The sequence below is a fragment of the Arctopsyche grandis genome, chromosome 3, assembly GCF_051622035.1.
Source record: "Arctopsyche grandis isolate Sample6627 chromosome 3, ASM5162203v2, whole genome shotgun sequence".
Lineage (NCBI taxonomy): Eukaryota > Metazoa > Arthropoda > Insecta > Trichoptera > Hydropsychidae > Arctopsyche > Arctopsyche grandis.
Window position 1 is genome coordinate 27,012,337 of NC_135357.1, and position 14,836 is coordinate 27,027,172.

Sequence of the window (14,836 nt, forward strand, 5' to 3'; positions counted from 1 at the left end):
TTACATGTAGTTGCAAAGTCTCTTTCGATATCATATATTATATAGTGTGAAAAAGATAAAGTTATAGGCGTTTAACTATAATTATAAGTTTAATTATAATCTGACAAAAAAAAATTTTTACGATTATATTTCTCCATCGAACTAGCAGAAGCAATTGAAATCTCTATCGACGGCCAAAACGTGCAAAACTGCATAGTTTCAAAGCAATCGGAAGAATGTAGGAATTTGAAAAGTGAAGCTAATAAAAACCTTGTAATAATAAAAAAAAACCTTAATTAGATAAAAATATTTCACAGTATTTATATTGATAACTAGCTTACCTCGATAAAATAAACGAATTTTTGTTATTAATCCACAAGAATAGCCATGTTTCAATAGAAAATACTCAATATAAAATAGTATTAACAGTGGGAGAAAATCCCAAGTGAAAATACGTACTTTTGACTTTTGATTTGAACTGGACGACTACTTAGAGAGATTTTAAAGCTGAAAAGTACTACAAATGAAAGATAAAATACCCAACTATAGATTCCAATATTCATTTTGAACAGGAAATTGACGGATTTTGAGACATCGACCAAACAACACCAAGATATAAAAAAATCGCGAGATTTAAAAAACACATATCTCCGAATTTCGAGCCAATCAACAATTTTTATTACCAGATTCGTGTTCACTGGGCATACATTTATAAGTAAAGTCATATCTCGTCTCTGAACCAAAAAAAAAGTCGTCATTTGTCGAACGGTAAACGGACTACTAGTCATATGTGAAACAGTCACAGGACAACCGGTCGCTCTAGATCGGTCACACGTGATCACCCGTCACACTAAAACTGGTCACGAGAAAACTGGTCATACCCTTAAACTGGTCACGAGAAATCTGGTCACACCCTAAATCGGTCACGAGAAAACTGGTTAACCGATTTTAGCGTGTGACCAGTTTTCTCGTGTGACCAATTTTCTCGTGACCAGTTTTAGTGTGACGGGTGATGATGTGTGACTGATCTAGAGCGACCGGTTGTCCTATGAACGGTTCACATTTGACTAGTAATAACCGAACCTGTCGAACAGTGCTATTAAAAATTGAATTGCAAAATAGTAAATATTTTTTTGTCCACACATAGTCCCCTGCTTTTAAGTCACAACACGCCACTAATTTATACATAGGTACATATCCCTAATTTATCGCTATGACCAAAAATACATAAATATCATACTTGTATTGAAATAAACTGTAAACAAAACGAACATGGCTTAAAATGCGGAATCAGTGTAGCACCTTCTATACCTATACGTATATAAGTACCTACATGTGCTTTTTAACGTTTGCATATATTCTTTGAGTCCTTCTCTCTGTGGTCTTCCAAAGGGTGGTGAGGATTCGGAGGAGGAGGGGTTGGATTTAACCCTTCGGCTCCGTCGGGTCCCCGGTACAAGGTATTTGCATTACTTATGCCCGGCAAACAATAATGGCCAACCATCGGAACGCGGGGGCATACTTTGCCGCGTTTAATTAGCTTCCTACCGTTTGTTGCGGTGTCATGATATCCAGTGCCACTCGCGCACCGCATCCCCTTCTCGACCCACCCCCAAGAGCAAGGGTGAAGCCCTTATTGGGACCGAAACTGCATCGAAAATGAGCACGCATTGTGCCAAAGGAATAATTATGTACGAGGCACGAAAGTAAAAATGAAATTCTCAACTTTATCGCGTATTTGTACAGGTGCATAAAGGGTGATAGCCTATTCGTAAATGAGAGAATGAATATGGTGGACAGTGTATAAAATAATATATACTAATATACTAGCCTTATATTATATATATGGAGAATTAAATTCAATTGCGTATTAAAAGATTAATGTTTTCTTGTCAACAACCAAACGAACAATGTATGAATTGTTTAAATAAAAAATGAAACAATTGAAGATTATTTGTTTTTCAAAACAAAATTAAATCAATATATGAATTCAATAAAATATCATAAATAATGTAGGTATTAAAAAAACCGAATGATTCACTTACTTGCCCAGTCTAATAATGATGTTGCAATAATCATCTGGAATGTTTTCAATTGCTTGATAGAATTTTTCAGTAAAGAAAAGATACGATTAAAAATGAGTTGAACAGATACATAACACTGTGAAATTCTATAAGTAGATATATTATCCCGACTCAAATCAATATCATCATCATTCACAGCCATTCGTCATCCACTGTTGGATAAAGGCCTCTCTAACACGCTTCCATTCGTCTCTGTTTTGAGTAACTCTCATCCACACATTTTTCTGATTTCATCCACCCATCTCCTTTGTGGCCCTCCTTGCACCCTTTAACATTCTCTTGGGTACCATCCTAGCATTTATTTCGTCCGTTCTTCTAGCTACGTGACCCGTCCATAGCCTAAGTATTCCGATTTCTATCTTTCAAGCATAGAGCGTTCTATACTCCTTTGAGTGCACTGGACTTCAATGCCAAAATTGAACGCTAGAATGCTGCATTAAGTGATATTTTATCCTCGTTTGATAGTCATCGATAACGGCGAATAACATATTTGAAGAAATAAGGAGAAACTTTTCGTTTGCATATGAATATGCATACACGTGCGACCTCCCAAATGTATGCATTCTGCACGTGCAAATACACCCGAATTCGGTTCGGGAGCATCCCCTGTTTACGGTCACAGCGAGAAGCCAAGGACATGTGACGTCCCATACCACTCAGTATGTTTTCGCCCTAACACTAATTGATAGAAGTACACAGATTGCTATATTCTTCTTCTTCATGTGCCTTGTCCTCGGCAACGACACTTCCCATCCGTACTCTGTCTATGGCTGCTCGGGTGCTGAGGCCGTACCACTGCCGAAGATTCTTTAACCCTTTGAGTGCTGACGTATTTTCTGTTGAAAGCCCGCCACGCTGAAAATTTCACCAACATTTCCAACTAGAATTATTTAGAAATCCAATAGAAAGTAGGTATCAAAATTGTAGCTAATCCAAACAAACCCTATATCACTGCCCTAGATAACTATCACTGAGGATTTCGAGTTCGGAAAGGTGTGTTTAGACTCTCTAATATATCAACAATATAAAATAAACAAAAAGTCTATTAATGAATGTATTTCTCCAAAACTAGTTCCATCTTCTTCATTGTTGTTAAAATGTAATGCTCACAATCTAAATGCCAAGCCACAATCTAAAATACTCAGCAGTTAGGGATTTCCATCGAGAAATTCTGCAATGGTTATAAATAAGGGTAGGCGGTCAGCGTGCTATTTTCCAGGAAAGAGGGTTGACTATTAAAATGCTAACGCAAAAAAAAAATGGTTGACAATAATTTTCGAAAATAGCACGCTTACCGCCTACCCTTAGTTATAAATTCAGAAATTCCGGTGTAAACCAGTCTTCATATACATTGACACAGATTACGCGACCCATGTTTAATGCATTTTTTTTTCAATGCTACCTGGAAAGGCTTAGCCGGTAGTATTCTTGTTTACTTTGTACATACTCAAAATACAACGCCTGTCGGCGTTTTTCAGGCCAATGGACTTGTTGGCAAAACGCCGATCGGCGTTAGTCAGCATTCAAATGATTAAACAAGATGTTTACCGCCTGCCCCGACTGCGTTGGCCTACGATTTTTCCCTGGATTATTAGACGCAGGAGACCGTACATATTTCTGGTTTTGCATCACATGTTCAAGGTACTCCAATTTGCGCCTTTTCACATTTTTGAATACTTCGACATGTTTTCTCATCAGGGCCAGCACCTCGGCATTGGTTCGACGCGCCATCCACGAGATTCTCAGAATCCTTCTGTATGTCCACATCCCAAAGGCATTGCTATCAGTTAGTATCAAAGATGAGCACCACCAAGGGCACAGAAGGAACTCGGTCATCTCGCTGGATTCTAACTTTTTACAAGGCTCTTTAATGTTTTATTTCGCAAACGATTCAGTATCTATTCCTACAGTCTTCCGATCGAACACATTCAAAGCATCAGTCGATGAAATTTTGTAGTTTTATAATTTGAGTTTTTACTCAGTATTGATTTCAGCTCATTTGAAAATTCAAACGATCAATGAATTTATAATACTTACCTCACAATTTAAATCAATCTATAGGTATATAAATTATATGAATCAGCTGCTTTTAATAAGAAAATATCAATTCAATATCGATCAGCACACTCTCATATCGATCAATCGATTCTAGCGCATCCCCGACAGCAGTGTTACGTAACACGTTAAAGTTTTTCCTCTACGACGTAGCAGGGATATAAAAGGGCAGCTCTCGTATATACGTCGCATTACCCTTCCGACGCACGTCAATAACCCGGGTGGAAAAAGTTTTCCTAGCGTCGCCCGGCACAGCATTTGGCGTCACGGCGAGAGATAAAAAAGTTTGCCAAGTAGTTAGCGGGGCAGGCCTCCCCTCGGGGCCCTTCCAGGGAGAAGCCCTCCTTGGAAACTTTTATTCCGAATCTCCACCCAACCCATCCGCATTGTAAATACCTCACGACCTTTCGCGAGAAAACGCCACGTGCACATATTATTCAACATTTTCGACAAAAAATATACACAAGTAACAATTTCGCAGGTGTACGAGACAATGCCCGCAATAGCAGATCACCGGAGCGGTCACATCGTCGAGGCTAACAATCAACCTAGGTTCCAATTATAATTGGGGAGGGATGCAGCCACCCTCCCCACGTTTTGAATGGGACTTTGGTGCGACAGCCACCAAGTAATGAACAATCGGTATTGTGGTGGCGAACCGACACCATTGTTCATGGCGTCACATTGCGCCACAATGGTACGCATCCGTCAATGGAGGCGCTTTCAATGAAGGTATGATATTTAAACCGACTGTTGCCAATCAGGAGAAAACTCAATAGGTGAAACACACAATGATGTAGCCGACGTCTATGTCTTTTAGTACATGAAATTAATTGGATCTCGGCGAACACTCTCTGAATATCTTCTAACACATTCAATTAGCAGGTACAAACGGAGACGGGAGCGAGGGACTGAAAGGTAAATTTAAAATACAAATTGATTTACTATATATAATAATTATATTATCAATCCACCATAGTATACGTACATCATGTCACATTTTACCGAATATATAATTTCGTTAAAATCTACGGCATCTCCTCTCGTTACATCGAGCACAACAACTCGGTCAAATTAGGCTTAAGACATATATTTTCCAAATCTGTGTGGATTAACCATAAACATAGAAGTGCATAATTTTTTTTTTTTTTAATATTCTTACGATTTATCAGTGCAAGTTACAAAATTTTGTATACGAAAATTGTACAATGCTAAATGCACCGCAAATGAACGACAAACTGATGACAAAAGTAGTATAAAAGTGTGTACATATGTTAAATTGATGACAAATAATACATGTAAATGCTAGTGGCGAGAAATGAATCTCGTCGATACTAAACAACGGTAATTAATATAAAAATTAAACAACACAAAGTAATTTTGTGTTTTAAAAATCACACCCTAAATACAAGACAAAAAATTATGATGCTCAAGGTATACACACACATGATTGAAATCGATAGGAAAAAAATATGTAAAATACATATAAAAAAAGACTTATCAATTATTAAGATATAATTTATATCTATTTGAAATACGTCTAAGTATTATTGATACTATATAATCTAGATTATGATGTCATAATAAAAAATGTAATCACCATTTAATTTTATAAGCTCTTAATTTTCAAGTTTCAAATACTGGTTTGGATTCTTTGTTCACATTCCATTATAACATTCACCTGTGGCACTCTCATATACATTCACTACAAACATAATTTGTTATCGTATAAATGAAATGCAAATTTAGTCAAAATTGACTAACCGCTCATCGAACTACTATTTCAAAATATATCAGTCTAAAATGTCACATAAAAACTACGTAAATTCACACTAAATATAATTTTGAATAAGTCTGCACTTATAATAGCAGACAAACAACATTTCAAATTGAAGTCCAAAAATCAATATCATTAAGTAGTACAATTCTTATGTGTTAGAATAGATGTTGAACAATTTAGAAATTAAGAAATAAATTAACAGAAATATATTTGCGAAATAATAAGACGTATAATTAATTGTATAATGTTGTAAATATTATTCTTTTTATAAAAAAAGAAAACATACAATAAAAAAATTCCTTAATAAATTGAACAAAATAATTTAATAACAAATCACTCATTTGAAAAATGGAATATTGTAAAATCGTCATACTCATTCTAATTGTTTAACTTCTTATGGAATTTTGTAAATAAATATTTTGGCAGTTAAAAGAACAGAATCCATATGAGTGATATACATATTATATGATGTACAATGCCGTTGAAAAACAATTTTATATTTAATGATATGAAATAAACAAATGCGAAGACATACTTATGATGAAAACAAAAAATATATGCTGCTGCTCATAATACATACATACATGTAAATTATAAAATAATAAAAAAATTCAATATCGAACATTATGAACTATCACAAAAATTAAATGTTTTAAATAATTGATGCATCTGTGGCGATAAACAGTGGTTTGGCCTAGAGGTCGGTATCGTACCATGCGGCCACTTGATTATTGTCCGAAGGTGGTTCGGGAAATGTGAGATCTGCCCCTCCGGCACCTCCTTCATCACCCCCGACATCCATATCCATGCCAAATCCACCGCCTATCTCCAATCCCTGCATCGAATCTATTGGTAGTTGATCAAAGCCTGCCATATAGAAAATAAAATACACATTAGCAACATTAAAAACAGAACAAACCAACTAACTTCAAAATTAGCAAATAACTCTAGCTCTAAACAAATCAAAAGGTTTAATAGATAATAATTGAACATAATATTGCAAAAATTATTCAGCATTGGTAATTTTTTCAACACCACAATTTCATGAATCATTTTTTGCTTACATAATAATGTAAAAGGAAACTTATAAAACAGTAGGCGAAAGTATATATGTACGTATGTACATATATTTCGTTACCATTATTCATATAAACCAAATTTCCTTTTAAAATACGAGAGATATTTATGGAGTTACAATTATTAAAAAAATACTTCTGAAGCATGAATCATTTTCGCAGAATTACGTCCAATTTTACTACAAGATATCTACATATACATCTATATAAATTATTTTTTGTATCAAAATAACTTCATTATATATTTATAAAAAATAAATTAACATGCATATACTTCATAGATTCTAAACCTAAAACGTAATTAATATCTTACACAATTAACTACATATAGAATTCACCTGATGTTTAATGATACATAGGTCCCTGGTTAAGCTGCATGAAAAGAAAATGTACAAAAATATTTACAACCAACCACCATAATCAATTATTACAAATTAAATATACAATAATTGCATATAAAAAGAAAAATTTACATTAAAGTCAAAAAGAAAACAAACATGAAATGTTAAAAAATATTTATATCAATTAAATTAGTCTACATAAATAATATGCACTACAAACGTGATGCCTAAAGTTTAAGTCAATGTCTGTATACAAAGACAATATATGTATGTAAATATGATTAATCAAATTTATTCCCTGTCCAACGTCCACATTCAAATATTTAAAGGATATTAATTGCAACAATGTAATAATATGTAAGTAATAAAGCGATGAAAAGTTAGTAAAAGCACATGTTATTAGAATCGGATATGCAAATGTTATAAAATTTAAAATGAATGTTAGTTTTAAGCAACTGCATATCGCATTATGTTTTAGCAACTTTACCTTGTTGGTGAAACGGCTGCCTTGATCCATATAAACCTTCATAACCTGGTTCAGGTCCCAGCATATCCTATTTTACAAAATATATGAATAAATCCTCACATACAACTTGACAAATAGTTCAACTTTATTCTACTCCCAAAATATCTAACACTTATGTATAGTACGATTAAGAAAAACAAAAGTTAGAATCAAGAGGCATCATAAAGTTGAACCATGTAATTCAATTCTTTCACACAAAAATAAAATCAAAATGTAAATAAAGTATATAATGAAATATTTAAACATAAAGATATTAATAAGCATTTAAAATGATATTGCCATTTGTACAAGATTGATACACTGTACCAATTTCACACCGAACAATGTTCAGCGTGTGACACTGTTTCATGTCAATAAATTAAAAATTACAATATAAAAGCATGTGCTTATTAAAATTATGTACATAATGCTGGGGTAAATGAACTGATCAAATAATATGTGTTGTTATCACACTGTGATACATGTTAGTGACAATCTTTTCCTGACCCTTTACGACTGTCCACATTATTGCAGTCAAAATCGAATAATAGAAGCGTAATTACAGCCGACGATAAATAATACAATTTCATAAATATACTAAAAATTCGTAATGGGCATAGACTCGACAGTAATGGTGAATTATCAAAAATCCTAGCTAGAGTGCCATCAAAGTCATACAAAAAGGTCGTAGCTTACGCAGATAAGATACACAATGCACTCAAACACAGTACAAACTCGGATATTACAACAAATAGACCAAACAAGTTATCATACAAGTGTAAACAATTTAATATAATAAATATCTTACTCGCTGCCTGTTATGATTGATTTCAATTGTATTAAAATGTTTACAACATAAAGGGTTGAAGAAAAAAAAACCGATAAAAGCTATCAAAATAAATTTGAGATGTTAACTAAAAATAAATAAAATTAAAAGAAATGACGTTCCTTTCAATTTCATCCAGAAAATCGAAGCTGCAAATCTTCAACTGTACAATATCTTAAAATAATTTTACCTGAATATCAGGAGCCAATGCCATATCATTTGCCCACATATGTTGATCTTCTCTAAAGAGCGAGTTAGTCAATTCCATTGATAGGCGTTTTCTGTAATCATGTGGTTTATCCTCGGACATACGGAATAAAACAGCAGCGGCGTACGTAGCCACACCTTCATTACGGGAATGTAAGAGTTCTGTCAGCGGAGCAGTGGCACCTTCTTGCTCGATGAGCTCAGCGCCCTCCTTATCGGCAGCTAATTCGCAAAGAACTCCAGCGGCAACACGCTGAAATAAACCAAATCAAACGATTACTTAAACACACCATAACCCAACACTGAAATATATTGACACACATCCTCTCAACTTACCTGAATATTTTCGATTTCGTTGAACAGCAACTGCACAAATATAGGAACAACATTCTGCTGACGAATCAAAATCCTGTTGTGGGATTCACGTGCCAATATATGAAGGGCACCCACGGCTCCTTCGACGATTTCTTCCATGCGCACTCCATCGGCATAAGCACCGGCTCCGCCACCACCTGTTACCGACCCGCCTCCGCTAGACACAGACGTGCGCTGCAAATCGTGTCACGAGTTATTGATTTTTGCTATTATTAAAAGGTATAGTGTACTTCAAACTATGCATACCCGCTGAGTGTCTTGGAAAGCACGCATCAATAGTCTAACGAGATGATGAATAGCACCGTGTTCGCGCAACGGAGAATGATTTGCTGGGCACAAGGCTAAGTTACGGATGAGACCGATGACGGCCTTGACGAGTGGCCAACGTGACGGTGGATGCAAAAGCTTCACAATTACCTACAAATAAACACCAAGTATTGATTACACCCATAAAACATTGAAAATTCAAATAAAATCGTGTAGACAGCTTTGTTGATTACTTTTTTCTATATGCACATACATGAAGTATTTTATAGTTTTGTGAAAAATTTCGATATAAAATAAAATAAAAATCAAAAGCTCTACAGACCGAGTTAAGGCTGCGGTTGTTGCCTATAATTATAAAAATAAAAAATAAAAAAAATAATACCAAATATACCTGGAGTCCATAATTAAGTCGCACGCCGTTCTGTGCCATTTCGGATTCGACGTGACGAGATGTGAGGTGTCTGAGAGCACATACGGCTGGTTCTGTGATTTCTTCTCGATCGCCAGCATTGACAATTGTGCGAACCAAAGCGTCCACACCACCGACCTACATTGTCAATTCGAATGAAATTAAATAAGATACTAAAATTTTACCATAAATACATATTTAAACAAATAAAATTCATACTTGACAAACGGTGACTTTGTTACGTTGATTATTACATGTCAAATTCGATAAAATACCAGCGGCACAAGTAACGATGTTCACATCAGTAGATGCCAATACTTGCACAAGACTTTGCAAGAGTCCTTCAAGCCCGTCAACCTAAATAATAAAATATATATATAATATTAACCACCTAAAACACAAATATTGTATAACACAAAAAAAAATTATCAAATACTTTGGTTCCCGCATCGGAAAGATTACGAAGTGTCCAAAGACAGTTCTGCACCAAACGTCCACTAGGATTTCCGAGGTGCATAGCCAAAGCTTGCATACCACCAGCTTCTACAATAGCAGGCTTATTTGACGAGCACACAGACAGTACCTAAAAAAAAATTATTTATATTTTAATAAAATAACGAAAGCAATTGACCGTCTATATCTTACAATAAATAATTTACTTTTAAGACTCTTGAAGTTGTCCATAAGAGCTTCTCGTAATCGTAAGAACGCATAATGCGAACAAGTTCGATTGGGCCTTGGGATGCTAAAATGATTAATTTCGACTCTTGATTTCCATATGCCAAAATCTGAAGGCAATCGGTTACAATGGCGAGGAATTTCACATTGTTGCGTTGCAATAAAGCAACCATCTTTTGCAAACCGCCAGCTAGACGGACAGCCATCTTAGATCCGTCTTGATGGAGGAGCAAATTGTGAAGGGTGGTTATTGCATAGAACAGAACTGATTCTACAGGTGAGCTCAGAAGTTTTACAAGAGCTGGAATTCCGCCGCTTTTGAAAATAGCCAACAATCCCTGACGATGATGAGAGAGATTGTGCAGAGTGCCGACGGCACCTTTGGTCGTCTCCAGATCGTTGCTGTTAGAAATAGCTCGGACGAGTGCGGCTACCATTTGTGGAGAGTTCATGATAGCATGACGGGAAGCTTCTTTCTTGGACAATTGGTGAACCATCATAGCAGCTTGTGATACGACAACTTGGTCCTCGTCATTCAACAACTTAATCAACTCAGGTATGGCTCTGTAAAATTACATTATATTATAATAAAATATAAAATTATATTATTGAAGAAGACTTATTTGTTTAAATATTATATTTTTCAACCTGGTGGCAAGATCAGCATCATCCTGGTAGTTGATTAAATTGACAACGGCATGCTTCAGCATTTGACTGGGTTCGGCAAGACGTTGAACGGCGGTCGGTTGGGCTGGATCGAATTGAGTAGATGGGATTTCAATACCCTCTTCCAAGGTTTCAGGAAACATAGCAGCTCGCACACGCTGAGAACGTGTTTGAGACAGCTGTTGGTTCATATCTAAATAAAATGTAATCCATGTTTGAATTGATTTGGAAAATTATATTAATTCACTCAAAAACAGAGAAATACCAACCATCAACTTGATCTTGTGTAAAACCTTGGGCAAATCCTTGATCAAGGTCGAACATAAGTTGATCTCCTTCCATTTCATCGTCTTCCTTGCCGGATAGAGACGGCACTTGAGTAGCCGCTCCAGAATGAATACCAGAGTCTCCAAGGTAAGAACCCTGCTGCCATAGCAGGGTTTGTTCTTTGCTTGAAGGCATTGGCATATCGGCTCCTGAATGTTTTTTATGGGACACTGTAATATTAATCAATATTTTGACGTAACTGTGATTACTCAAAATCATGAAAAACCTTTGATAAATTTTATAATACATAATCTATTCAAAATTTAACACCAATTATTTTACTGTCAGCAGATACAAATATTTCGGAATCTGTTTCTTCAAAACCAAATTATTTTCATGTATAATATAATACATCATACACAAGTATAGCAAGTTATCATAGTTCTGTATCAAAATACATATCATAAGGCACTCCTTTTATTGTACATATAACCATACAGATACATTATATTTATTATAGATACAATAGACAAATTATAACAGAATGTATTAATAAAATGTGAAGAATGGGTCTGTTTACAAACGTAACATAATAATAAGCTTGTTCCAATTTTATTTTAGTTTCTATCATCAAAATGAAAGTTATTAAATATTTACAACTGCAAGATTGCAGTTACGATGAGAGATATGTGAAATAGGTCAAAACTGTATCAGCATGATGGACAAGTATGAAATATAATAATTAAGCTTTTTTTTATATAAAAAAACTTTCCTGGAACCTATCAACAAGATAAATATATGGAAATGAAGTATGGTCATTTTCATACACAGCTGGCAGGAAAAAAAGAGCAAAAGTAAGGGTTCTAAAAGTATTTTTTTTATCCAAATAATTTAATTGATTTTTAAGTGATAAGATAGTACAAAATTCGTTGTATTCAATTTACAACAAAACGTAAGGAGAAAGAGAAATTTAATAAGAATTATTCAATAGAGAATTCTAAGAAACTGATTTGAATTTTTCCTCAATATGACTCATCCAAATAATATGCATGTAATAAAAGACTCACTCGTCCTGTTCTGGCTGGGAGGCAGTTGATAACTCATCTTGCCTTATTAGTCAATGCACAACTGAAATATAAAAAAAAACACAAATTAAATATATATTGTTCATATGTATAAAAGACAGGAACTTCTGTCTAAATATAGAAATCATTATACTAAAGAAGAATTAGATATATTAGACAAAAACGTGGATGAAAAATAGCCATACTTAGTTTCTTTACAATTCATCGATTTAACTTAGTTTAATATTCTTACCACGTTCTGTTCCTTAATCAGCACTTAACAGTTCTTTAATCAGTAATCATTCTCTTATCAGAGATGGAGTAGGAACCATGCTGGGAAATACATTTGTTATAAATTCCATGTATGTATGTATGGTCAAGTTTTACGATAGGACAAAAAGGCGAAATTCTGATTATTAGGAAAACCGTAAAATATACACAAAACATTAGTGAATCACCTAAACAAGTTATTTCGCATCAAAATGTACGATTACACGAAAAAATATATTTTCGTCTCGTATTGACATCAGTTGCAATAGTTAGAATAATTAAACGTCAAAAAAACACAGTAATGTTGAAACGTAAACAAAAGAATATGAACACATTGCAGAAATGAATTAAATAATACCGTTCACACAAAAGTCGACCTTATCGCATAACAAATCGAAAGCACCGTAAGGTCGATTTTCGCTCGGAGTATTTATTGATATGTTTTACATCGGAATGAATATCTGTATCGTGCTAATGAGTCACAAATGTTTGTTTAGGGTGGGGCCCAGGGAGCGAGAGGGGGCTCACCACGCTCGGGGGGCGAGGCTGGGGCCCGAGGGGGCGCAGGGGGGGGATAGCAGGTCAGGGGCGGCGGCTCCGTTCGGCCCAAACACACCCCAAGCCGGCGGCCATGTCTGGCGGCAGTTGTCAAAGGAAATCGGGGGTGCGGGGGCGGGCGGGCGGGTGGATCGAAAGATGCGAACGCGAGGGGCGAACTTACGGGGAGAGGCGAAGGGCGAGGGCGGAGCGCTCGTCGCGGGGCGCAGCCGCCGCGTCAGAACGACCGGCAAGGGGGCGAGTGGGAGGGCGGTCGAGCCGACGAATACACTCGAGAGTCCGACTCAGCGGCGACACCGCAGCTCGGAATGGCGCCCGGGTGGACACACCTAAATTATAAACACGCCATTTACGGGCATTGCCAGTGTGCAGCTAAAACATGGAAACGAATTTATCCGTTTCCCCGCGTTTGTGTGATGTATTTTACCTTAATATTGATTTAACAATATTATAAGTTCAAATGAAATTCATTACAATTATATTTGGGGAATGATTAAAATGTAATTTATTTCCATTAGGCGTGAAACATTATTGGAGTATATAACACTATCAATATTATCAGGCGATCTATATTTGTGGTTCGGTGATTACTGGTCACAAAGTCACTAAAATCTCTATAACGGAACATCTGGCAGACGAAAATACTGTAACGTAGAGATTAGGTGAGTGGCGCTCGTGGACTGATGGTTCACGACCGCGGATCACCTGATCTCTCGTTCCCGTCAAAAAGGCCTCCACGAATGAATCAGCCGTATGCAACGGCCAAAGGGATCGTCTGACTCATCGACCAATGATTGTTGAGATATGTATGTATGTGTACTGTGTCCAGCGAGTATAAATATGGGGCGTTCTCGGCATGGAATTCATTCCAGCCCGGACCGCCGCCAAGAGAACACGAATAAACCGCTACTACCCATCTTCCTGCGTCTTTCTCCGATTCTGGAAACCCCCCCTTCACGTCCACGCAACAATACTAACGATAACTATCATACTAACGAGAACTTGAGTGCCAAATATTGTGTATTCGCGATTTTCATGGCAAAAATTGTCTTTGTGACCACCGCGATGTAACGAATAGTCCAATTACCGTATTTATAGTGTAATACAGCGTTTCCCAACCTGTGGTACGCGTACCACTTGCTGGTACGCGATTGATGGTTGGTGGTACGCGAATAAAAATCAGCAATGGCGGACATGCATTAATGAATGATTTACAATCATAAAAATAGAAATATTTTTTATATCTAATATATAATTTCGAAAGAGACTTTTAAGTTTGTATATTTGTTTGGGAACTTCGAAAACAAAATAAATAATTTTTTTATGACGACAATTCAATTGGTTGAATATTATATTTTTTTCGATTCAAATAAATTTTATAAAAAACAAATCAATATTTATTATTAGATTCGCTATGTTTAAGTTGTTT

General features: G+C 35.7%; 1 protein-coding gene across 8 annotated transcripts; it reads right to left on the reverse strand.

Moving 5' to 3' along the window:
- Positions 1–5,054: 5,054 nt before the first annotated feature.
- arm (armadillo) lies at positions 5,055–13,734 on the reverse strand. 8 transcript variants are annotated; one of them, XM_077446690.1, is made up of 13 exons: positions 13,571–13,734; positions 12,583–12,643; positions 11,518–11,724; positions 11,231–11,441; positions 10,564–11,146; positions 10,341–10,487; positions 10,124–10,261; positions 9,887–10,042; positions 9,475–9,645; positions 9,190–9,402; positions 8,837–9,106; positions 7,803–7,869; positions 5,055–6,765 (listed from the first exon to the last, which is right to left on the reverse strand). In XM_077446690.1, exons 2-13 carry the CDS (start codon positions 12,617–12,619, stop codon positions 6,593–6,595), a joined length of 2,373 nt encoding a protein of 790 aa, XP_077302816.1. In that variant the 5' UTR covers positions 12,620–12,643; positions 13,571–13,734; the 3' UTR covers positions 5,055–6,592. The 8 variants fall into 8 exon arrangements, with proteins under 8 accessions (XP_077302816.1, XP_077302815.1, XP_077302814.1 ...); XM_077446689.1 differs by having other exon boundaries at positions 9,878–10,042; XM_077446688.1 differs by having other exon boundaries at positions 11,518–11,745.
- Positions 13,735–14,836: the final 1,102 nt, after the last annotated feature.